At 43.3% G+C, this 27,000-nt stretch overlaps 1 protein-coding gene across 2 annotated transcripts; it reads right to left on the bottom strand.

Annotated features, from left to right (window-relative positions):
- Positions 1-4,988: 4,988 nt before the first annotated feature.
- LOC140482567 (uncharacterized) lies at positions 4,989-26,922 on the bottom strand. Of its 2 annotated transcripts, XM_072580095.1 has the most exons (8): positions 26,825-26,922; positions 22,603-22,938; positions 19,027-19,161; positions 16,495-16,568; positions 11,638-11,913; positions 8,405-8,446; positions 8,211-8,246; positions 4,989-6,259 (listed from the first exon to the last, which is right to left on the bottom strand). In XM_072580095.1, exons 1-7 carry the CDS (start codon positions 26,874-26,876, stop codon positions 8,226-8,228), a joined length of 936 nt encoding a protein of 311 aa, XP_072436196.1. In that variant the 5' UTR covers positions 26,877-26,922; the 3' UTR covers positions 4,989-6,259; positions 8,211-8,225. The 2 variants fall into 2 exon arrangements, with proteins under 2 accessions (XP_072436196.1, XP_072436197.1); XM_072580096.1 differs by lacking the exon at positions 19,027-19,161.
- Between the last annotated feature and the right edge of the window lie 78 nt (positions 26,923-27,000).

Genomic DNA, 27,000 nt, shown 5'->3' on the forward strand with positions numbered 1-27,000 from the left:
AAACCTGACTGCTCCGGCCGATCCATTGTCTCAGCCTGCTCCTGCTCCACCGAACTCATTTCTGCATATCTTGACACGGTCCTGTCCCCCTCAGTCAAGAACTCCCCACCTACGTTCGGGGCACCACCCACGACCTCCACCTCTTCCATAATTTTTGCTTCCCCGGCCCCCAACGCCTTATCTTCACCCTGAACATCCAGTCCTTGTACACCTCCATCCCCCATCACAAAAGCCTCAAAATCCTCCACTTCTTCCTTTCCCACCAAACCAACCAGTACCCTTCCACTGACACTCTCCTTTGACTGACTGAACTCCTCACTCTTAACAACTTCTCTTTCCAATCCTCCCACTTCCTCCAAACCAAAGGAGTAGCCATGGGCACCCACATGGGCCCCAGCTATGCCTGCCTCTTCGTAGGATATGTGGAACAGTCCATCTTCCGCAGCTACACTGGCACCAACCCCCACCTTTTCCTCCGTTACATTGATAACTGTATCGGTGCTACCTCATGCTCCCACGAGGAGGTTGAACAGTTCATCCACTTTACCAACACCACTTTACCTGGACCATTTCAGACTCCTCCCTCCCCTTCCTAGACCTCTCTATCTCTATCTCGGATGACCGACTCAACACGAACGTATACTATAAACCAACTGACTCCCACAGCTACACAGCTACTTCCCACCCTGCCCCCTGTAAAAATGCCATCCCATATTCCCAATTCCTTCGCCTTCACCACATCTGCTCCTAGGAGGACCAATTCCAATACCGAACAATCCAGATGGCCTCCTTCTTCAAAGACCGCAACTTCCCCTCAGACATGGTTGACAATGCTCTCCACTGCATCTCCCCCACTTCCCGCTCCTCCGCCCTTGAACTCCGCCCCTCCAATTGCCACAGAATCCCACTAGTCCTCACCTACTACCCCACCAACCTCCAGATATATTGGATCATCCTTCGTCATTTCCGCCACCTCCAAATGGACCCCACCACCAAGGATATATTTTCCTCCCTACCCCTATCAGCGTTCCGGAAAGACCACTCCCTCTACGACTCCCTTGTCAGATCCACACCCCCCACCAACCCAACCTCCACTCCCGGCGCCTTCCCTTGCAACCGCAAAAAATGCAAAACTTGCGTCCACACCTTCCCCCTCACTTCCCTCCAAGGCCCCAAGGGATCCTTCCATATCCATCACAAATTCACCTGCACCTCCACACACATCATTTACTGCATCCGCTGCACCCAATGTGGCCTCCTCTACATTGGGGAGACAGGCCGCCTATTTGCGGAACTTTTCAGAGAACACCTCTGGGACACCTGCACCAACCAACCCAACCGCCCCATGGCTGAACACTTTAATTCCCCTCCCACTCCGCCAAGGACATGCAGGTCCTTGACCTCTTCCATCACCAGACCATGGCAACACGACGCCTGGAGGTAGAGCGACTCATCTTCCGCCTAGGAACCCTCCAACCACAAGGGACGAATGCAGATTTCTCCAGCTTCCTCAGTTCCCCTCCCCCCACCTTTTCTCAGTCCCAACTCTCAGACTCAGCACCGCCTTCTTGACCTGCAATCTTCTTCCCGACCTCTCCTCCCCCACCCCCTCTCCGGCCTATCACCCTCACCTTAACCTCCTTCCACCTATCACATTCCCAACGCCCCTCCCCCAAGTCCCTCCTCCCTACCTTTTATCTTAGCCTGCTTGGCACACCCTCCTCATTCCTGAAGAAGGACTTATGCCCGAAACGTCGATTCTCCTGCTCCTTCGATGCTGCCTGACCTGCTGAGCTTTTCCAGCAACACATTTTTAAGCTCTGATCCCCAGCATCTGCTGTCCTCACTCCTCATCTGCCTGGAGCTGAGCTTCACCAGGATGAGGCAGGTCATGCCTTAAATTGGAGACATTCATCACATTGTTGGGAAAAAATAATGATTAACAGTTTGATCATTAAAGTTGGAACATCCCCAGAATGTTGCCTGGGTCTCTGGTTTAATCGTCTCATGATAATCCCATTCAGACATTGCCTGCCACTCAGTGTGATTGGCTCAGTGCCTGGTTTCATTAATATTTTAATCTTACCTGGTCATGTGTTTGGGTTCATCCATAAGACATAGGAGCAAAGATTCTGCCATTCAACCCATCAAGTTCTGCTGATAAGTTTCTCAACCCCATTCTCCTGATTTCTCCCGGTAACCCTTGATACTCAAGAAACTATCTATCTCAGTCTTAAATATATTCAATAAGCTGGCCTCCACAGCTCTTTGCGGAAATGAATTCCATAGATTCACCATTCTCCAGCTGAAGAAGTTTCTCCTTATCTTTGTTCTAAAAACTCTTCCCTTTACTCTAAGGCTGTCCTAGTCTCTCCTACAAATGGAAACATCTGGTTGGCATGAAGGACCAGTCTCTGTGCTGTCTGACTCAAAGGCATTAACAGGTATCTTGATTGGTATATGAATAGGAAGCATTTAGAGGGATATGGGACAAATGCTGGCAAATGAGATGAGATTAATTTAGGACATCCAGCTGGCATGGACAAGTTGGACTGATGGGTCTGTTTCCATGCTGTATGGCTCTATGATTATATATATACCAGAAGCTGCAGCTGAATACAATTTCTGCATATGTCATCTCCATGGAGACTGTAGGTGTCCCTGAGTTTCCACAATTCCACTGGGATGGATTCTCCTGCCATTGTTAACCTTATCAACTAGAGAATCATCCAAGAACTGATTACACACCCTTACCCATTCATTACCAAACTCATGTCTCTCACTCCTGTTCTCTATTCCCAGCAGGCTACACCGACAAAAGGTAAGTTGCTTGTAATTTCAAAATGTCACCACTCTCAGGCTCATGATAAACTCAGTCTGCAAACATGCTTTCTGAGCAGCCAAGACTATCAACACAGTCATGTTGATTGAGCTGACTTCTTCCAGAACCTTCCTTGGTTGCTTCTCACCAGCCCCTCTGTAGTCAATGTTCCAATGCCACAAGATCTGAACATACTCTAGGCTTGGGCAGACAATAACATTCACAACACACAAATTCCAGGCATTGACTATCTCCAATAAGAGACAATCTAACCACAACCCTTTGCATTCAATTGCATTACCATCACTGAATCTCCCATTACCAATATCCTTGGAGTTTCCATTGACGAGAAACTCAACTAGACTCACCAACATAAATTCAGTGGTTACACAAGCAGGTCAGAGGCTAGGAATACTGCAGTGAATATATTACTTCATGACTCAACAAAGTCTATCCATCATCGAGAAGGCACAAATCAGGAGTGTGATGGAATGTCCCCCACTTGCCTGGATGAGTGCATCTACAACAACACTCAAGAAGGACAAAACAGTTGCTTGATTGGCTGTACATCCATAAGCATCCATTTCCTTTCCCACTGCAGCTTAGTAGCAGCAGTGTGTACCATCTACAAGATACACTGCAGAAATACACCAAAGATCCTCATACAGCACCTTCCAAATCCACAACCACTTCCATTTAGAAGGACAAGGGCAGCAGATACATTAAAACACCACAAAATGCAAGTTCCCCTCTAAGCCATTCATCATCCTGATTTGGAAATATATCAACATTCCTTCACTATCACTGAATAAAAATCCTGGAATCCCTCTCTGAGGGCATTGTGGGTCAACCTACAGCACATGGACTGTAGCAGTTCAAGGAGTCTGATCACCATTGTCTTCTCATGGGGCTACTAGGGACAGGCAATAAATACTGGCCCAGCCAGTGATGTCTATGCCCCACAAGAGAATAAATCAAAGTCAAGTCTTGATGCCAGACCTTGTGGTCTACAGTTAGGGACACTGCCAGTGTGCCACACCCCCCCGATTCTGACATTGGTTACACATCCCACGGGCAGCAGCCTCTCTCAAACAAATGGCTTGAACCATTTGTCATTTCTGTTGCTGTTCATTCCAAGGCAGTTGTTGATAACACATGAATACACAGTGGGTTAGGGTGATATGGGAGGTGAAAACTTTGTCACCTCAAATGTACACAAGCTGCCAGTAGCTCCTGGTCAGACTTTTCAATTAATTAGCTCAAGAACACAGACACACAGTTTTTTTTGGTGAAAAACAACAAATGTGTAAATCTTTATTTGTGTTCCATCTCTAGGAAGAAAGAAAACACTCAAGGGACCAGTGACAAGCAGTGTCCTTCTCAGAGGGCAATGCTGCATGATCAAACAGTGAAAGGAGGGCAGGGATTAAAACAGACACACAGTTTAATAATTAGATAATTAGAATTTTATTCAGCAACTGGTTATATCAGTAAAATCAAGCCCAATGTAAAATATCTGCTGAACAGACATTTAAAAAAAACCCAACAAAAACAGAAAGAAGAAGAAAACACACCCAAACCAGGGGCAGGACAGCAACTGTGGTTCTTTATTGTTGATGATGTCATTTGCCAGTCTCTATCTGCAACATTAGATAGGTATCTTAGATCAGAATGTAAAAGCTGATATTTGGATTGGCTCAAGCCAGATTAAACAACAATATCTTGTTGTTGTAGCGTGCCTTTAACACAGGAAATCTTTTCTCACACGGAGTCATGTAAGAAGATATTGGTCATGTAACATTGCAAAATGGCAGCTTGTGACTGTAGCTCTGTTTTAAAGATACATGCTCTAGAAATCAGGAAGAAGCAGCTTGCATTAGTAATGTCCCGCATGAGGTTATCAATCATCCTGGAAACCCATCTGAAATTCTCAGATGTCTTCCAGTGAAGGAACCCTGGTCACCCTGACGTGGTCTGGCCTGGATGGGAGGACACACCCACAGTCAATGGCTCACTCTGAATGCTCCTCCTAACTGGATGACCAAGACACACAAGTGTAGCAAGAAATAAAATAAGAATCAAACTGGATTGGGCACTCAAGTTCAACCTAATCTTTCCTATACTGTCAGCTTTTTTCTTTCATTCTCAAACCAACAGTTATTCTCTTGTTGAATTATATGCCTCTTCTGACATCCTTCATTTTTGAATAGATATATTTGTTGAGATTTCTGAAATATCTCCTGAAATGTGTTACAGTGCATCTCCAATGCCTGACCTTTTCAAACTGTTTCCTTCATCCAATCTTGCTAATCACATTGCTATACCCTTGTAATTGCCTTGAATTTAATGTCAGCTCCTGTTGATTGTTCTGATCTCAGGTGATGCTCTTCCTGGTCAAGTCTTTTTTAATCACTTTTATTTTGTTATGTTTATTTAACATGTTAGTCTTTTACTGAAATTACAGTCTACAGTGCTACAGATTTACTTTAAGAATAAAACAGAAGCACATCAATGAAATAAAAATTAAGAAAACAGCCGCATTGTTGAAATAAAACACAGTTTGAATGATTCTGAAAACAAGATCCCAACTACTCTTGAACACTATCACTTTAGATTGATCAACATTCAGAGACAGGTATCTTCCTATTCAAATCTTTTGTCTTCACTGCTCCTTTTGTTCTGGTTCTATGAGACATGAGATTTTTCTTTCTTGACTGTTCACACAACTGAGAGCTTAGACTTTCTCAGCTTTGAGTAACCAATGGTGGTTTCTCAACATTGTGAGTTGTATTTCCACTGTTGCTTTCTTCTGACAGTGGGGAATTATACTGGAATCATTGGCTTTGTAAGTGTGTATTTATGGTAGTTGTGTCCAGACACAGTCTGCTGATTTGGTTTTTCAATCAGCACTAATTCCATGGGTCAGGAGTCACCAGTGTAACAACAACCCTGTAACTGGCTGATAGCCAAACTGATGAACAAGCCATGGCATCTCACACACACTCAGCTGATGAATAGACAATTGAAAGAACATTTTAATCTCAGGCAGGAGCCTATAAGGAACTAGATATGAAGGAACTGAGGCTAGTGCTGATTCACTGTAGCTGGTAATACATCGCAAAGCTTACACTGAGTAGCATCTGTTCTGAAAAATATGCCAACAACACAATGGGCATGTCCAATATCAGCTGGAAGCTAATCCAATTCAGCATTCATGCAGTTCAGAAACATTGTGTGTTGGGAAACAAGGTGTAAACACTCACAGTTTTCACTCTCCAGTTCTCTATACAATCTATTTCCTGTCTCTCTGTCTCTCTGATCCATTGTGCTTGGTTCTGTCTGCTGCTGGTGAGGGAGGCTTCTCAGCATTCTGAATCAGAAAATGTTCCCATTTCAGGCAATCAGTGCCTATCACACAGCAGCACCATAGAGTATTTCCTGGAAGAAGAGAAGGACAAACCATATTTCAAAACAAACCATTCATTCACTCAAAGGAAACTGTATCTGAATATAGAGAGCAGAGCTCTCAGGCTTAATTTCAGAAAGATATCTTGTAGGAAGTTTGTCCTTTTAAGTTACATTAGTCACTTCAACATTTGTTAATGCCTATTAAACAAAGTTAGACATGAGAGTAGAGTCAGTGCATGCCAGGTAACTTCAGGTTAAATCAGACAGTTCTTGGTGTAGTTAGTCAGGTGTCATATGGTTATTGACAGGGATGATTTCACAAAGCTAACACTTCCAGCTCCTGGACTTCACGAATGACTTCAGGACATTTCCTGCTAAAAGCAACCCCGAGGAAGCATGGAGCCCTAGCTCTTGAGGTGACCTCTGTACATGCTGATAAAAGCCAATCACTGGCCAGTATTTGATGGGCAAAGTTGGCTTGGTGTTTAAGATTGATCATGGGTGATTAGGAGGCTGTCTTACAGGAGAGCAGCTCTCCACACCCCTTTGTCTCGTTGGAGGTGATAGGTTCAAATCTCAATATGGCAGCTGAGGGAATTTAAATTCAATTAGTAAATACATTTCCAGTTTAGACGGTGCTGGTCTCAGTAATGTGTATTGTAAAATTCTAGGGGGTCAGTTGGCTGGATAGTTGGTTTCTGATGCAGATTAACACCAACTGCATGAGTTCAGTTACTGCACTGGCTGAGGTTACCGTGAAGGACTCACCTTCTTGACCTTTCCCCTCACCTGAGGCATGGTGACTCTAAAGTTAAACCCCCACCAGTTGTATCTCTCAAATGAGAGAGCAGCCGATGGTGACCCATGCTTAGTTGATGAAACTACCAGATTGTCACAAAAGCCCATCAAGTTCATGAAGGACATTTGCTGCTCTGAATTGATCTGGCTGAAAGGTGACTCCAGACCCACAGCAATGTGATTGCCTGTTTACTGTCCTCTGAAATGGTCAAGTGAAACCCTCAGTTCAAAATCAAGGAGTGATGGACAACAAATGGCAGCCCAAGAGGAGAGGGGAATATTCACTGCTGATTCTGCATCCTCACTGGGTACAATGATTGGCTGAGGAGTTTGGGTATGTTGTGTTACCATGAGTTGGCAACAGAAACTGTTATTGTGAATCATTTGATAATGAGGTTTCTGCTCATAATAGCTTGGTGGGGGAGGGGGAGGGGGGTATTCTTAATTACCCTGATACTTCCACATGCCCAGCACTGTAACACCATAAGGTAGAGGAACATAATTGGGCCATTCGGCCCATTGAGTCTGCTCTGCCATTTGATCATGGCTGATATGTTTCTCAACCTGATTCTCCTGCCTCTCCTTGTAACTATTGATCCTGTTACCAATCAAGACCCTATTTATCTCTGTCTTTAATACACTCAATGACTTGGTTTCTACAGCGCTCTGCAGCAATGGGTTCCATACATTTATTGCCCTCTCAATAATAACTCCAAACAACTTCACTCCTGTTATTCAGCAAGTGACTATCTTTTTGAAATTAGTGGATCTCTTTAGAGTAACGTTGTTCAATAATTAAATGCCTAGTGTGGGATATTGAAGCCATTTTCCATGGAAAACTAAGGAATGCACAACTTGAAATGAGTTTCAGTGTGATCATACAGAGCTCAGACATTGCAAATCGGAGAAAGTCATTTTTTCAAGTGAAAGGTTACATTTCATATTGGATGCGATGTATGATGCACAAACAGCCATTTGGCCCCACCAACCCATGCTGGTCTGGAAGCTGCATTCAAAACTCCTGCCAGGTTTTCTTATTTAAATATTTTTTCCAAGTCATCAACTTCACATTACGCAAACAAAAACCCTCTGCATTTCTCAGAATACTTGCTGTAGATTATTGAAGTCCGTGACTCAGTCATAAAGGTTTACTCTTAGCAAATAGTGTTTAACAGCAACGTACCTTTTGTTCACTGAATTAATAACGTGGATCAAAATTCTGAAATGAAAGGTCAATGCAATAGATTAACATTTCACTTTGGTAGAGGAGTTAGATTTGATGAAGCACTGCATTGTTTTAGTCATTATATTGGTTACAATTACTATTTTGGTCCAAATCAGTGATTTGGTTTGAAATATGATCAATGAAATAATTACCGCATATGTTGCGTTGGAATCTGCTTGAAGTTCACTGGATTCCTGTAATTTAAGAATAAGTGGTTGGAATTAGATGATGGATGCTTGTAAGATTCAGAGTCCTGCTGTGCATGAAGGGAGCCCAAATGATTGCGCTGATAACGAGTGTGGTATAACAAGGATGAAGACGTTAATAAAACCATAAGGAAACAAGAACATAAGGAAACAAGAACGTAAGATACAAGAGCAGAATTAGGCCATTCAGCCCATTGAGTCCATTGAGATATGCAGAATTATGAGAGGCATAGGTAGCATAAATCATGAAAATCATCCCCGTGGCAGAGGTGTTTAGTTCCAGAGATCATAGGTTTAAGGAGAGGAGTAAGTGATTTAGAGGAGATCGGAGGAAATATTTTTTTCCTCCAGAGGGTGGTAGAAATGTGGAAAGTGCTGCCTGAGAGGGTGCTGTAGGCACAACATTGATGAAGCTTCTGGATGAGCAGTTCAAATCCAGGGCACAGTTGACTATGGACCAAGTGCAGGTAAATGGGATTAGTGTATTTGTTTGTTGTTTTGTTAGTGGGCCAATGAGCCTGTATCTATGCTGTACAATGCTATGTCTCTCTGAGTCTGCTCCACCATTCAATGAGATTATAGCTGATCTGATCATACTCAGTCCGCTTTCCTACCTTTTCCCCAGAAACCTTGAATCCATTCCTGATTAAAAATTTGTCTAACTCAGCCTTAAATATATGATGATAGATTACTCTAACACTGGTCACACGCACTGCACAAGAACTGCACAAGAGAGCTGCTACTAGTATAATGCACATTTGAATGTCCAAAATGTGTTGACAAACCTTGTGTAACAGCAGTTACTCTTAGATATGGAAAAAGATGGAGCTTTAATGTGCAACTTCAACAGGATAGTACTGATACACAATGACGAATTAGGCTTGACTATAAATCCATAAGATATAGGAGCAGAATTAGGCCATTCAGCCCATCAAGTCTGTTCTACCTTTTGATTGTGAATGCTATGTTTCTCAACCCCATTTTTTTCCCTGTAATCTTTGATTCAACAGCCTATCTATCTCTGTCTTAAATACATTTAGTGACTTAGATTCTATAGCCTTCTGCAACAACAGGTTCCATTGATTCACCACCCTCTGGGTGAAAAAAATTACTCTTTCATCTCAGTTCTAAAAAGTTGTCTTTTCATTCTGAAGCTGTGCCCTTAGACCTTAGTCTCCCCTTCTGGTGGAAACATATTCTCCACGTCCACCCTACCAGGCCTCTCTGCATTCTGTAAGTTTTAATCAGATCCTTCCTCATCTATCTAAACTCCATCGAGTAGATACTCAGAATCTTCAACTGCTTCTCATATGATAATCCTTTCATCCCCAGGATCATTCTTGCAAACTTCCTCTGGAGCACCTCCCAGGCCAGAACATCCTTCCTTTGATATGGCATCCAAAGCTGCTTACAATATTCCAAATGTGGTTTGACCAGAGCCTTATATAACCTGAACAGTAATTTCTGTTCTTGTATTCTAGCTCTCTTGAAATGGGAGCTCACATTGCATTTGCTGTCCTTGCTGCCAATTGTTCAGAGAATTCTTAACTAGGCCTCCCATGTTCCTTTGTCCTTTGGATTTCCAAAGTTTTTTCCCGATTTACAAATATTCCTCCTCCCAAAATGCCTAATCCCACTCTTTCACAAATTATATTCCATTTTACATGTCTTTTCCCATTCTTCCAGCCGATCCAAGTCATTCTACAGCCTCCTGCCTCCTTAACACTACCTGTCCTTCCACATATTTTTGTGTTATCTGCAAGCTGAACAACAAACCTTGTGGTGGTAGATGGTAAATATTCAGCATGGAGTCCAGTTACAAGTGGAGTTCCGCAGGGATCAGTTCTGGGTCCTCTGCTGTTTGTAATTTTTATTAATGACTTAGATGAGGGAGTCGAAGGGTGGGTCAGTAAATTTGCAGATGATACAAAGATAGGTGGAGTTGTGGACAGTGAGGAGGGCTGTTGTCGGCTGCAGAGGGACTTAGATATGATGCAGAGCTGGGCTAAGGAGTGGCAGATGGAGTTCAACCCTGCCAAGTGTGAGGTTGTCCATTTTGGAAGAACAAATAAGAATGCGGAATACAGGGTTAATGGTAGGGTTCTTGGTCAGGTGGAGGAACAGAGGGATCTTGGGGTCTATGTACATAGATCTTTGAAGGTTGCCACTCAGGTGGATAGAGTTTGTAAGAAGGCCTATGGAGTATTATCGTTCATTAGCAGAGGGATTGAATTCAAGAGTCGTGAAGTGATGTTGCAGCTGTACAGGACTTTGGTTAGGCAACAGTTGGAGTACTGTGTGCAGTTCTGGTCGCCTCACTTTAGGAAAGATGTGGAAGCTTTGGAGAGGGTGCAAAGAAGATTTACCAGGATGTTGCCTGGAATGGAGAGTAGGTCGTACGAGGATAGGTTGAGAGTTCTCGGCCTTTTCTCGTTGGAACGGCGAAGGATGAGGGGTGACTTGATAGAGGTTTATAAGATGATCAGAGGAATAGATAGAGTAGACAGTCAGAAACTTTTTCCCCGGGTACAACAGAGTGTTACAAGGGGACATAAATTTAAGGTGAAGGGTGGAAGGTATAGGGGAGATGTCAGGGGTGGGTTCTTTACCCAGAGAGTGGTGGGGGCATGGAATGCGCTGCCCGTGGGAGTGGTAGAGTCAGAATCATTGGCGACCTTTAAGCGGCATTTGGATAGGTACATGGATTAGTGCTTAATCTAGGATAGAAGTTCGGCACAACATCGTGGGCCGAAGGGCCTGTTCTGTGCTGTATTGTTCTATGTTCTATGTTCTATGTTCTAATCCCCTCAGGTCCTTTGTCCAGATTGTTAATATATAACTTGAATAGCGCAGCAGGTCAGGCAGCATCCAAGGAGCAGGAGAATCGACGTTTCGGGCATTAGCCCTTCTTCAGGAATCTATTCAGCTCTATTCAGCAGCCTCCTTTATGCCATCTTGTCAAAGGCCTTCTGGAAATCCAAATAAATCATGTCCACAGGGTCTCCGTTGTCCAACTTGCTCACTACCTCCCCAAACAATTCGAACAGATTTGTCAGGCATGACCTCCCCCTTGGTGAAGCTGTGCTGACTCTGTCCTATTTTACTGTGCACTCCCATGATTCCATGGGAAAAAGAAACATAGTGCCATGAAGAAAGCTGTATCAACAAAAATCAATCACCTTTTTTTTGTGACGATGGTTAATCTGACTGTAATTTGCATAGATTTCTTCATCAGTATCGCATTTCATGACTTCCTGTTGCTGTTTTTCAACTTTTCTGTCACGCCTGCATTTTCCTGGAACTGCTTCAGTCCCCTGCATTTGGCTATTGCTGCAAACTTTTGCCTCGAAGCTGTAGTATGTTGGGTTTTGGTTTGAAATGATTGTGATTCCATCATTTGGGGAGTTACAGGCAACTTGTTGGGTTGTTCTTGATTTCTTAGGCTTCTCGAGAACCTTCAAAAAAATGAAATCAGGAAGGTTACTTTGAGTAGCATAATACTTGATACTTTAATCTCCCTCTCATTAAATCTCAGGTGTTGGACTTGCAGAAGACATTCAAGAAGGTACCTCACAAAAGGTTAAGTCATAAGATAAGAGTTCACCACATTGGAAGTAGTACAATGGCGTGTATAGAGAAGTGGCAAACAGCCATTGCATGGTGAGTGAATATAAAGGGGAGATCTGTGCCCATTGATTTCCACAGGGGTCAGTGCTGGGGGACTGTAACTGTTTACAATCTGTATTAGTGTCTGAGAGGAAGGAAGCGAATGTACTGTAGCCAAATTTGCAGACGACACTAAAACATTTGGGAAGGTAGGTCATGAGAGGGACACAAATAGTTTGCAGAGAGGAACAGAAGTTTGAACAAATGCTTCACCAGGTTTAAGATTAATTTCTTCCCTGCCATTATTACACAGCTGGATGGAACCTTTAACTTCAAATAATGTTGATCTTGTTTTGTGAACCTCATGTGCAGCTGTAACCTTATATGTCTCGCTCTGCCTGAGCACCCTATGACTTGAATGCCCCTTGTTTGGTATGATATACTTAGACTGCTCGCAAAACAAAGCTTATTTTACTGTATTTATGGACATGTGGCTAAAATAAATCAAATCAAATAAAGGTTAATAAATTGGGCCTTCAGTGTGATTTGGACAAGCTAAGAAAATGGGCAAATACATGACAGACACAGTTTAAATGTAGATCCAAGTGAGGTCGTCTCCTTTAGTAGCAAAAACAGGAAGACAGATTATTATCAGAATGGTGGCAGATTGGGAAAGAGGGAGGTGCAATGTGACCTGAGGGTCCTGGTGAACCAGACACTGAAAGAAAGCATGAAGGAGCAGCAGGCAGTGAAAAAGGTAACTGGAATGTTGAGAGGATTTGAATACAGGAACAGGGGTGTTTTGCTGCAATTGTGCAGAGCCCTAGTAAGACCAGACCTGGAATATTGAGCGCAGTTTTGGTGTCCTTATCTGAAGAAGGATGTTGTGGCTAAGGAGGGACTGCAGGAAAGGTTTACCAGACTGATTCCTGGAGTGGCAGTTCTGATGTAGAAGGAGCGACTGAATCGGTTAGGATTATATTCACTGGAGTTCAGAAGAATGATGGGGTAATCTCATAAAAACCTATAAAACCCCCAGGACTAGACAAGGTAAATACATGAAGGATGTTCCTGATGACAGAATCTAGAACCAGGGGTCATAGTTTAAGAATCAACAGTGGGCCATTTAGGACAGAGATGAAGAGAAATGTTTTCATTCGGAGATTGGAGCGCCTGTGGAATTTTCTGCCACAAAAAATGATTCAGGCCAAAGCATTGTTTATTTTTAAAAAGAAGTTAGATATAGTTCTTAGGGCTAAAGGGATCAAAGGGTATGGGGAGAAAGTGGGATCGGGGATGGAGTCAGATGATGATCAGCCATGGTTATACCGAATGGCCTACCCCTGCGACTAACTTCAAGGTTTCTATATCAGGCAAATTTCACAGGGCAGGGTCTGTATGAGTGCCTGGGCTTCAGTCAAGGAAATGAGCTTGGAAGGAGAGCCACTTCTGGAGCAGCTGACTCCTTATTGAGGGAAGGTTTTGTTTTGAAACTTGCCCTTTTTGGTGATGGGCTGCAGCAGCCCCTCTGAGAGTTTTCATGCTTCCTGCTTTACTCAACCCCAATCAAGGTGCGGTGGGGTTCCTGTGAATTGTTTTATTTTAGGGAGATCAATAAAAACACAGCACAAGTCTTTTCAGTCAGGCATTTTGTGAATGCCACACTTCTTGATGGTAGGCAATACTCCCCATCCCGTGCCCTGGGTCACATTGTGGTTGTATTTTGGATAATGTTTGGAGTAGCTGCTGTTCAGTTGTCTGAAAGGAAGGAGTTCTCAGCTCAGCTCTCCTGTTTCAGGAAAAGTCTTTCATTGTGAAACTTGATTGTTCTCTTGGAGAGTGACTGGAGGAGTTCTCAATACCTGTACTGCCTTTCCTCAGCAAGCTGGGAGTTACAAAGATCCCATAAATAACTGCCTCAATTTGGGGACAGCCACCCACACAAACCAAAAGGCCAGAGAACCTTAGAGGGGGAAGGTGATGGCCTTGTGTTATATCACTAGACCACTAATTCAAAAACCAAGTAATGTTCTGGGGACCTGAGTTCAAATCCTCTTCATGGCAGCTGGGGGTGTTTGGATTCAATACAAATCAGAAATGAAATGATTTTTGGGGGAAGTCTATATGGTTCACTTAAGTCCTTTAGAGAAGGAAACTGCTAACTTTCTCTGTCCTGACATTCATTTGACTCCAGACCCACAGCTAATGTTACTCTCTGGACATTCAGGATTGTCAGCCTTGTCAGCAACTAGAAGATAGTGAGAATTGCAGATGAAAGAGAGTCAATGTGGATAAAGAGTGGAGCTGGAGAAAACACAGCAGGTCAGACAGAATCAGAAGAGGAGGGGAGTTAATTTTCAGGTTGCAACCCTGCATCAGGACTGATGAAAGGTTACAACCTGAAACATCCACTCCCCTCTTCTTCTGATGCTGTCTGACCTGATGTGCTTTTTATCAGCTCAACTCTTTATCAGCCGTGTCAACAATACCCACATTCCATGGATGGATTTTTTAAAAATCCACACCCTCAACAATGAGCCATATTAGCCAGAAATGTTTGTTTTTTTTTCTCAAGTGAACCTCTTCAGAAAGAGAGAGAGATGCTTATTTTGCTCTCCTTTCTTGGTGTGAAAGGCTGTGTGTTTTGGGGCATTTACAGAGCTATGTACACACATATATATTCCAGTATATAATGTCAGACCTTCTGTAGGTGGCATTGTGATTTTATCACAATTAAAATAGTCTATATACTGCTTGAAGCTCTGTGTTGTGGACAGGTCTCCTGGTTTATCATCAGAGATTATCTTCCCAACATTGTAAAACAAAGGCCACATGATGTTTGAATGTTTAAAATACTCCCCAACTCTGCTTACTCGATCAAAAACAGACACTGTTGGATAACCTCACAGCTGTGGCAGCATCTGTGGGAAGAAAGCAGAGTGAACATTTTGGGTCCAGTGAGCCTTAATGGGAGCAGTTTATCAGCTCTGATAAAGGGTCATTGGACCTGAAATATTAACTCTGTTCATCTTTCCACAGCTGCTACCAGGCATGTGAGTTCCTCCAACAGTTTCTGGTTTTGTTTCAGATTTAAAGCATTCACATTTCTTGGTTTGATTGCTCCATCTCACTCGATATCCCCAAGTCAGAAGTCATCCCACTTTCAGGTAAAAGTGCTAGAGTTCCATCGGGTGCATTTCCTGCTGCTGTCCATTTTCTCAGTGGCCTACACAGTGTGATGTTGTAGTTCAACACATCTCCAAACAGACCCCACCACCAAGGATATATTTCCCTCCCCTCCCCTATCAGTGTTTCAGAAAGAACACTCCCTCCGCGACTCCCTCGTCAGGTCCACACCCCCCATCAACCCAACCTCCACTCCCGGCACCTTCCCCTGAAATCATAAGAAATGCAAAACTTGCGCCCATACCTCCCCCCTCACTTCCGTCCAAGGCCCCAAGGGATCCTTCCATATCCATCACAAATTCACCTGCACCTCCACACATCATTTACTACATCCGCTGCACCCGATGTGGCCTCCTCTACATTGGGGAGACAGGCCGCCTACTTGCGGAACTTTTCAGAGAACACCTCTGGGACACCCAGACCAACTAACCCAACCACCCTGTGGCTGAACACTTTAACTCCCCCTCCCACTCCGCCAAGGACATGCAGGTCCTTGGCCTCCTCCATCGCCAGACCATGGCAACATGACGCCTGGAGGAAGAGCGCCTCATCTTCCGCCTAGGAACCCTCCAACCACAAGGGATGAATGCAGATTTCTCCAGCTTCCTCATTTCCCCTCCCCCCACCTTTTCTCAGTCCCAACCCTCAGACTCAGCACCGCCTTCTTGACCTGCAATCTTCTTCCCAACCTCTCCGCCCCCCCACACCCTCTCTGGCCTATCACCCTCACCTTAACCTCCTTCCACCTATCGCATTCCCAACGCCCCTCCCCCAAGTCCCTCCTCCCCACCTTTTATCTTAGCCTACTTGGCACACCCTCCTCATTCCTGAAGAAGGGCTTATGCCCAAAACGTCGATTCTCCTGCTCCTTGGATGCTGCCTGACCTGCTGCGCTTTTCTAGCAACACATTTTTCAGCTCTGATCTCCAGCATCTGAAGTCCTCACTTTCTCCTAGTTCAACACAACACTGCAACATGACAGTGAATGTATACCCACGGATCAAATACTGCTTCTTTCAGAGTCATATAACATTGCCTGCCTCCATTATAGGGAGTCAATCAGTTCAATACAGTGTGAGGAACACCACACTTCAATCACGGGGCAAGGCAAGAAGAAAGGCCTCCAGAAATGCCCACAGATGGCACACAGAGTGACGGACATCATGAACATTGCTTTGCTGCCCCATCTGAAACATCGAGCTGAATGAGCTGCAAAACACCTGGCACAAAACAACCCAACCAACCTGTGTGTCTCCAGAAAGAGGGGTGGGTTCACAATCCAGGGTTGGCAAAGTATCAACAGAACGAGTAGCTGAGGCTGTAAGAGAAAAAAAAGGTCACCAAGACTGAGGATAGACAAAAGGACAGAAACATCAAGCTCTGTTGCACTCAAATAGTCATAGAGACATGCAACACAGAAACACACCCTTCAGTCCAAGCAGTCCATGCCCACCTTAATCCCAAATTAAACTATTTCGACCTGCCAACACTTGATCCATATCTCTCCAAAAATTTCTCATTCATGTACTTATCTAAATGTCTTTTAACTGATGTAACTGTACCCACATTCACCTCTTCCTCTGTAAATTAATTCTACATTGGTACAGGGGAACAAGATTCATATCTTTGGATCACTGGAATCTCTTCTGGGTAGAAGTGACCTGCATAAGAAGATTAGATTGCACCTGAACTGGAAGGGGACTAATATACTGGCAGGGAGATTTGCTAATACATTTAAACTTGTAAGGGGGTAGGGTGGGACCTCAGGAGATAGTGAGAAAAGAGATCAGTCTGAGACTAGTACAGTTGGGAAAAGGAATGAGTCAAATGGTCAGGGCAGGCAGGAACAAAGCAGAGACCAAGGTAGGACTGATAACTTAAACTGCAAGAGGCCAAACAAGTAAAGTAGATGAACTCAGGGCATGGTTGGAAACGTGGGACTGGGATTAGATTAGATTACTTACAGTGTGGAAACAGGCCCTTCGGCCCAACAAGTCCACACCGCCCCGCCGAAGCGCAACCCACCCATACCCCTACATCTACCCCTTACCTACACTACAGATAATTTAGGATGGCCAATTCACCTCACCTGCACATTTTTGGACTGTGGGAGGAAACCGGAGCACCCGCAGGAAACCCACGCAGACACGGGGAGAATGTGCAAACTCCACACAGTCAGTCGCCTGAGGCAGGAATTGAACCCGGGTCTCTGGCGCTGTGAGGCAGCAGTGCTAACCACTGTGCCACCCAGGGATATTACAGCAATTACAGTGATGTGGCTCAAGGTTGGACAGGACAGGCAGCTTAATGTTCCAGGGTTTAGATCTGACTGGAAGGATAGGAAGGGGCAAGAAAAGCAGTGACACTTTTGATTAGGCATAAGTTTACAGCTGCACGTAGGGAGGACATTCCTGGGAAGTTATTTGAGTGGAACAGAGAAACAAGAAAGGGATGATTAACTTATTGGAATTGTAATATAGAGTCAGCATGAAATTGAGAATCACATTTGTACAGAGATCACAGTTATCTGCAAGAATAATAGTGTGGTTATGGTAGGGGATTTTAAACATAGACTGGACTGCCAATGTGTTAAGGGTTTGGATGGAGAGCAATTTGTTAAGTAAATGCAAAAAAAAAAAAAATTCTGATTCAGTATGTGGGTGTACCTCCTAGACAAGGCAAAAAACTTGACCTGCTCTTGGGAAATAAGGCAGAGTAGGTGACTGAGGTGTCAGTGGGACCAGCAATCGTAATTCTATTAGTTTTAAAGTAATATTGGAAAAGGATTGACTGGATCTAAAAGTTAAATTGGGGGCATACCAATCTTGACAGTATTAAGCCAGAAGTTTTAAAAGTTGATTGGGGCAGTATTCGCAGTATTCGAAGGGATAGCTGGAAAATGTACAGCTTTCAAAAATGAGATGATGGGAGTCCAGAGACAGTATGTTCCTGCTGAAGGGCAAAGCTGGGAAGTCTAGGGAATGCTGAGTGACTCGAGAAATTGACATTTTCGTTAAGAATAAGAAGGAAGCATATGTTAGGAATAAACACCAGTGATTGAGTGAATATCTAAAAGAGAATAAAGGCAGTCAGAGTATTCTTAAGAGTGAAGTCAGGAGGGCAGAAAGGAGACATGAGATAGCTTTGGCAAATACGATTAAGGAGAATCTAAAGGGATTCTATAAATACATCAAAGACAAAAGGGTGACCAGAAAGAGAATTTCTTAAACTGCTACCATCCCTGAACTGTAGGTTGACCCACAATGCCCTTCGGGAAGGAATTCTAGGATTTATTTCCATGTTGGGTTGGTGAGTGGCTTGGATGGGAACTTATAGCAGGTGGTATTTCAATATATTTACTGCCCTTATCCTTCTAGATGGAAGTGGCCTTGTGTTTGGAATGTGCCATCTGAAGATCTTTGTTGAATTTCTTAAAGATATTACTCACTGCTGTGACTGAGGGTCAGTGGTGGAGGGACTGAATGTTAAAGTGCTGCAGATACGGGAATTCTAAAATAAAATCAGAAATGCAATTGGACTTTCAGACATGAGACAGCATTAGCCCTTTCCTTTGGTTGTGTACTTCTGTGAACAACTCTCCATTTCTAAAATCTTGCATTTCTGATGAAAAAAGCAACTTGGTCTCTCTTTCTTTCTTCACAGAGGCTGCCTCTGATGCCTCCAACATTTCTCTTCCCCGCCTTTCCTCCACCTTCAATAATGAGACAAACTTCTCCCCAAGTGGCCTTTTCAGTGAAAGATTGATTTCCACCTACAGGATGACAGTTTCTGACACCGAGTGCATCTGATACAGAAGAGAACAGTGGCTCCAGCGATGACAATAGCTCCCAGTACAGCCCCCACAGTGATCCAGACAATCCACAGCTCTCTGTTCATTCCCACTGCAGGAACTGCAAACAGAGAAACAGATCAACCACAGGAAAAAGAATGAACCCAATCCTGACCTTTTCTTTATTGACTTGTGGTACGTCTGACCTTATGCCCGAAGGAAGATGAAACAGTTAAAGATAGTTGGCCCTCGGACACTACCCTGAGGAACTCACACAGATACCACCTGGACCCAAGATGGCTGCCTCCAACAATTACAACCAACTCTCTTTCGGCTCTTATCGGTGAGGAGGGGGTGATCAATGTCTCCCTTCTAACTCCCTTCTCGATCATTCACATCAATGGAGGGATAAGGTTGGAGGATCTGGGTTTGGGTAGGATGTTCTTCAGAGGGTCAGTGCAGATTCGATGGGCTGAATGGCCTGTTTCCACACTGTCTGAATCACTTTACAAGATTTTCTTGATTGTTAAAAGAGAGTTGACTTTTGTAATCTACTGACCTGAAAAATATCATCAAAATTCACATAAGTAAAGAAGTAAACTTGGAAAGAAATGGGGAGGTGCATCTATACTGAAAGGAAGTTAGTAAATGCAGCTAAAATTCGACAGTCCCTATTCCCCACACTCCTAACATCTCCCCACCTCGAAGATGCATCCTGAGCAATCTGTTCTCTTTTTCTCTGTTGAAGATTCCATGAAATCATCAATATGAAATCACAAAGATTTTGACAAAAGATGCTCACATTCCCTGTGAAATAACTCTACAGAAGTGATATCCTGTCAACAAGTCACCCTTTATTTACATGTCTATCATATTTGACACTGATCCAGCTCCCTTAGAGCCAGCTTGCAGAGTGAACACAACCCCGGCACTCCTGTTTCTATCTGCCAGCCTGAACTCCCTGGTTGGACCAGATTAACAGTCCCAATCAGAGAATTCTGAGGTCCACCTGGCTGACTCTGTTCCAGTCATACACCTTCTCTTTCTTTTCACCCTAATCTGCATTTAAAACCTATAGGGCAAGCATTTATTGTCCTTCCCCAATTACCCAGAGGGCAGTTAAAAGTAATCTGGAGTCATGTGTAGGCCAGATCAGGTAAGGACAGCAATGGTGGAGCAAACTCAATAGGCCAAATGGCCTAATTCTGCTCATATATCTTATGGTCGATAATTTTTCTTCCCAAAGGGACATAAATGAACCAGCTGAGTTCTTTCTGTCAGTTAACAACTGAAAGAGTTCTTTCAGTCAATAACAACTGTTGTTATTGACTCAAAACTCAATAACTGTTTTTATTGAGTTCAAATGCCAGCATCTTCTGTGGTGGGATTCATACCCATGTCTCCAGAACATTGCCAATATTTCTGGTTTAATAATCTAACCATATACCTCTTGGAAAACATCTCCACCAATTGTTTGTTTCAGACTTGCACTAGTCTTTCTGTGCTGCTTTTTTCTCTATTGAGGTGTATATTTTGCTCTAAGCTGAACCCTTGGTCAATGCAGCTTGAAAGGAGCTGAACTCTGAGCAGACCCATTCCAAGTCCAGTCTCTGATTAAACCTTAACCAGTGGTCCCTCTATACTCGATCTCATAAGGACTTTTATCAGCACATTGGCATTTCCTTTGCTTCTAAGGTGGAAACTCTTCCATTTCCCCACGAGAGACAGCTGTAACCACCCAGTGTCTTGGAAAACACTAATTTCTCTCTGCCGGTGCTCCAGCAGCCAATGGTCTGCCTTCCTTTTGATGCTGGCCCCTGGCAGTTCTTCTGGTCGACAGTCATGTCTGAGCAAGCAGTGACGCTTCCCTTAATGTGACAGACACTCGTCGGAAATGGCGATGTATATATGCGGTTAGGAAGATCATATAGTATGCAGCATAGAATATAAAAGCAGGATGTACTTCTGAGGCTCTATAGGGCTCTGGTCAGACCACATTTGGAATATTGTGTGCAGTTTTGGGCCCCATATCTAAGGAAGGAAGTACAGGCCTTGGAGCGTGTTCAGAGAAGGTTCACAAAAATATTCCAGGAATCAAAAGCTTAACATAACTTTTGAGTACTCTGGGTTTATACTCAATGAAGTTTAGAAGGATGAGGTGGGATCTAATTGAAACAGACAGAGTACTGAATGACATGGACAGAGTAGCTGTTAGGAAGATGTTTCCATTGGTCAGAGAGACTAGGATCCGAGGGCACAGTCTTAGAGTAAAGGGAGCTCCTTTTAAAATGGAGATAAGGAGAAATGTCTTCAGCCACAGAGTGGTGAATCGATGGAATTCATTGCCATAGAAAGCTGTGGAGGCTAGATCATTGAGTATATTTAAGACAGAGATAGATAAGTTCTTCATTTTCAAGGGAATCAAGGGTTACGGGAAGAAAGCAGAAGAATGGGATTGAGAAACTTATCAGCCACGATTGAATGTAGAGAAGACTCAATGGCCTAATTTCTGCTCCTATGTCTTATGATCTTATGGTCTCAAAAAGGCCCTTTGGTCCACCATCTCCATGCTGATCAATAAACACTAAACTACACTAATCCCATTTACCTGTGCCTGGTCCATCACTGACTGTACCCTGACATTTGAAGTGCCCATCCAGAAGTTTCTTCAATGTGGTGGGAGTATGTACCTCTACACCTCTCCCTCCACCCCACCTCCACCGCTCTCAGGCAGCACCTTCCATATTTCTACCATCCACTTTAGGGAAAATAAATTCCTTAGATCTCCTCTTAGCCACTTCCTCCTCCCCTTAAACTTATACCTCCTTAAACATGTGTATCGTGGGGAAAAGATTCTCATAATCTTTGCTGTCTATGTTACTGCAACCTCAGGTGTAGGTGGGACTTGAATGCTGGCTTCCTGTCTCAGAGGCCGCAACACTACAACTGCACCACAATGGCCTTTTTATGTTAGTGTCACACTAAATTTATTCCCATTAAAGCCACATGTCAGATGCTTGATTGTCTTTTTATACAGCTTACTCCTCAAAATAATAGAATCCTCAGAGTGTGGAAAGAGGCCATTCGCCCCAAAGCCCCATGGCTCAGTGCTTAGCAATCCTGCTGAACCATTGTGTCATCTCTCACCAGCCACTCCTTCCCATTTCCCTGGAGGAAACCTTTCCCTTCTTCTCTGTCCCTCACAAATAAGTGGCTGCGCCTCCATGAAACCTTCACATCCAAGTGGAAGTTCTTGCTGTTTTATACAACACAACGGTTCACCTTTCTTTGTCGAAGAGCAGTCTTCAGCCAAGCTGTGAATTGTATTCCCACCCACTAAGGTTGGAGAGAGCTTGAGCATTGCTGCAGCAGGTGCAATTCTGCTCTTCTGACAAATCTCCAGAGTGTGAGGAGGCTACTTGTAGGGGTTTTCATCTCCCCTTCCTGTTACCTTCCCCCAGCCCCACCAAACCCACACCAAACCCTACCCTTGCTCATTGGTCTGAGGCTTGTGCTAGTGCTTTCCCTGTGAGCTTGTGAGTGGGATCGAATATTTACTTACTGGTTACATTCAGCTGGGTTCCTGCCCCATAGATCGATCCCTGCACACTACAAACATAGACAGCATTGTCACTGAGTTGTACATTTGTGATGTTCAGGATGTAGCTGTTATTGGAGACATCCCTGGAAGGTTGGAAGCGTGCTGTCACTCCTTTGTTACGGTGGACATTGTCGCGTGAATCAGATGTTAGCAGCTCCTGTCTGCTAGATCCTTGCGTGAACCAAGTAACAATGAGTTTGCTGACATTGGCATTCTCCATGCGACACTGGAATCTGACAGAGCTACCCTGTATCACACTGTGTACTGCTGGAGACTGGAGCAGAACTGGTCTGTTTGCTGTTAGGGGAAAGAAATCTCATTTAGACATCACCAATCTTTTGTGGATGGAAGAGCAAGAACTAAAAAAAGAGCAAATAACCATGAATTTATGTCTTAGAGTCATTGAGACATAAGGATCGACAGAACAGAAAAAGGGCCTTCAACCCAACCCATCCATACCAATCAAAAGCAACTTTCTCACAATGATAATCCCACTTTCCCCAACATGGACCATAGCATTGTATGTCTTGGCATCACAAGTGAACATCCAAATAATTATTCAATGTGCTGAGGATTTTTGCCTCTCCCACCCTAGCAGGCAGTGAGTTCCAGAGACCCACCACCCTCTGGTGATTCCATATTTTCCTAAATCTCCTCTAAACTTTCTGCACCTAACTTGAAACCTATGTCCCTGGTCATTCATCCCTCTGTCACAGGGAAACATCAATTTCAGTCTAGATTTTCTCTGCCCCTCTTACTCCTCCCTGTAACTTCTCAATCTCCTCTGCTCTTAGGAAAATAACCCCAGTTTGTCTTCTATCTTATATCTTGTCGTGTAATTTTAATAAGATGAAAAAGATATAATTCTATTCCTCCATCTCACTACACCCTCGGTACTTTCTGATCAACGCACAGTATCAACTGCCCCTCGATAATCAGCCTGTCCTCATGACCCTATCTAATGAAAGCTCTGTCTGAAGTCAATCATGTATGCTGCTTTCTCCTGAATAGTATCAAGTTACCTGAGTGCAGTAGAAGCTGTAACCATTCAGGCAAGTGGGGTGGTGGTGGGGGTGGGGGTGGTGGTATTCCAGCAAGTTTCAAAAATATGTGTTAAAGTTCATTTTCTGATGAAGGAAAAGATCCTCAGAAATGAGATATCTTGTCTCCAGCATTTACATCTTCCCTCTCAGACTTGCAGAATCGCAAAATTGTAATGGTGCAGATGAAATAACATAAAATCTAGGAGCAAGAAGAGGCCATTCAGCCCCTGTGCCTGCGGCATCAGTTAAAACCATCATGGCTGATCTCATCTCAGAATTAACTCCACTTTACTGCCCAGTCTCCATAACTTTTCCACCCATTGGTAATTAAAAATCTGTTCATCTCCTCCTTAACTTTGCTCACTGTCCCAACATCCACCATACTCTGGAGCAGTGATCTAACACATTCATGACACTTTGAGGAAATAATTTCCCATCATCTCTGTTTCAAATCTGCCACCCCTTAACCAAAAACAATGATCTTTCATTTGAGATTGCCTCACAAGGGGAACCATCTACCTTGAGTCTCCTTTACAATCCCTTTCAGTACTTTGTATACACCCATTAGATCTCCTGTCATTCTACTGAACTCCAGAGGGTATCAACCTAAATTGCTTAATCTGTCTTTATAAGGCAAGCATTTCATCTCTGGAATCAATTTCATGAACCTTCTCTGATCTGCCTCCAATTCAACTACATCCATCCTCAAATAAGAGACTGAAATTGCCTGCAATACTCCAGATGTGGTATCAGTAATGACTTATACTTTTCATTATCACTGCTCATAACATTTTCATGCACTTAAACATTTTAAGTTCATAACATAAATCTAGGAATTTTAACTATGATTTTCTGACTGCAATATGTAAACTCATGGAATTGTTTTTACTTTCTGGTTTGTGTTTTTGAAATGACTATGACATGCTTCTAACTCTTGTTCTTTCCATACTGTAAGGTTAATTTTGAAGTCTCTTTATGCTGAGAATACATTGCCAAGTTTTGTTCAGTTTTAAAATAGACACATACACAGTTTTGTGAGAGTAATTCAGCTGAGTTTCATTTCAAACAGTTCGGCTTTTTTTAGGTTTATTGACTCTCAAAAGCACAATGCTTCTCAATCCACCTCTCACACAGAGAGTTCTCATTTCATTCCAATGCCCTTCTCGAATTCCCATGTTATAATTTGTCATATGACCAGAAGCTTTCCCTCTGATTTGTCATTCCAGGTCCTGACAAAGGAAAATTGCACAAAAGTTACAAAAAAGGATGACCTTTTATTCTACCAGTCCGTATTGTTAACAAAAAAACAGAAATTGCTGGAAGAGCTCAGCAGGTCTTGCAGTGTCTGTGGAGAGAAATCAGGGTTAATGTTTTGGGTCAAATGAGCTTTCCTCAGAACTCCTCAGTCCATATCGGTCCTTCCCACCATGTTTGTAAAGACATCAATGCATCATTATCCATCTAACTCCTACATCCCTTCAATAATGTTCCCTCATTCACTTAACTCTTCCAGCCTCAATTTAGATGTTTGCTCAATAAGATTCTAATTTTCTGATTTATAGCTTACTCCTGTTTAGAACAACAATAGAGTATTTGCTAAAACATTCCGCTGTTGCCGTGGTGTGTTCTGAGCTTGTGAGCATGACACTTAACTATTGCTCAATTTGAAATTGCTTTCTGTTATTAGTTGTAATTTCTCATTCAAAACTCTTCTCTTTATCACTCAGGAAAATTCAATTATAATATTATTTCAACAAAATAGCCTTTAACTGTTTTCCACAAGAAGTTTGACTGCCAGTCTGCTTTAAGACTGTAAGACCAGATGATATAGGAGCAGGAGTAGGCTATTTGGCCCCTTGAAATTGCACCACCATTCCATGGGATCATGGCTGATCCAACGATCCTCACATCCAATTTCCTGCCCTTTCCCAATAGCCTATGATTCGCCTCATTCTCAACCTTAAATATACACAAGGACTCTGCCCCAACAGCTCTCTGTAGCAAGGAGTTCCAAAGAGTCTCCAACACTGTGAGAGAAGAAAGTTTTCCTCATCTCTGTCTTAAATTGAAGTTCCTTTATTCTGAGATGATATCCTCTGGTTCTAAACTCTCCCATGAGGGGAATCATCCTGTCAGCATCTACCCTGATAATCCCCTTAAAAATGCTATATGTTTCAATGAGATCACCTCTCATTTTTCGAAATTCCAGTGAGTCACAACTGGAACCTTTGCTCAGAAGTCAATCCGTTCATATCAGGGATCAACCAAGTGAACTTTCTTTAAACTGCTTCCAATGAAATTATATATTTTCTTAAATAAGGAACTAAAACTGCTGCCAATACATTGGATGTGATCTCACCAGCAGCTTGTATAGTTAAAATAAAATGTTCCTACTACTTCATTCTCCAAATAAGGACAACACCCTATTATAATTCCTGATTACCTGCTGCCGCTGCGTGCTAACTTTCTGTGTTTTGTGCACAAGCTCCCCACCACCAGCACCCCCCACCCCTCCCCACCCCACCCCACCCCACATCCCTTTGTGTTGCAGCCTTCAGCAGTTTTTCTTCGGTTCAGTAACTTGTACTTGCATCACAATCAATTACAAAGGAGGCCACACAAGTGATATTCATTGACAGGTCAGTGATATGTGGTGATCAGGACAGTCCACACCAGCTTTAACAGTCAGTTCCACAGTCTCACTATTCCCCATGGAAACACATTCCTCGCAAGATATTCATTTGGTCTGTTTGAATTCTTTCTTTTCATTCTCACTTTTTTTTTCTAGACTGACCTTCCAGTGACAACAACTTCTCTATGTCTACCCTCATGATTTATTCCCTCTTTTACAAATGTCCAAGCTCATTTTGTTGATTAAGCTTGTCCCAGCGCACCCAGCACAAAGCATGTAAAGGAACAATTCCATTCCTGAAATCTCAATGAACAATGTCTCGCCTGTCAGAAATACACGCAATGAAGCAGAAGAAGCTGAAACACAGATCACAAAGAATTGACAAGTTGGCATTTAACAATAGGCCTGAGGCCCTCCAAGACACAGAACAACCAAACACGAGACATTATCAGGAACACAAACCAGGGTAACTCTTACTGAGGTCAAATCAAACAGAACCCATACTCACCCGTTTCAGCAGAGAAAGTCAACATGGTCACAAGGAGAATAACACGGAGCATTTTGGATGCCTATGATATGAAATGACGATGCGGTTTATCCACGCTGTGTGGTATTTCAGTGTACAATGTGTCAAAGTGGAAGTGGAAGACTTTCTTTCTGACTTGGGTCAGAACTAGTCACACT

The sequence above is a fragment of the Chiloscyllium punctatum genome, chromosome 11, assembly GCF_047496795.1.
Source record: "Chiloscyllium punctatum isolate Juve2018m chromosome 11, sChiPun1.3, whole genome shotgun sequence".
In the NCBI taxonomy this organism is placed as follows: Eukaryota; Metazoa; Chordata; class Chondrichthyes; order Orectolobiformes; family Hemiscylliidae; genus Chiloscyllium; species Chiloscyllium punctatum.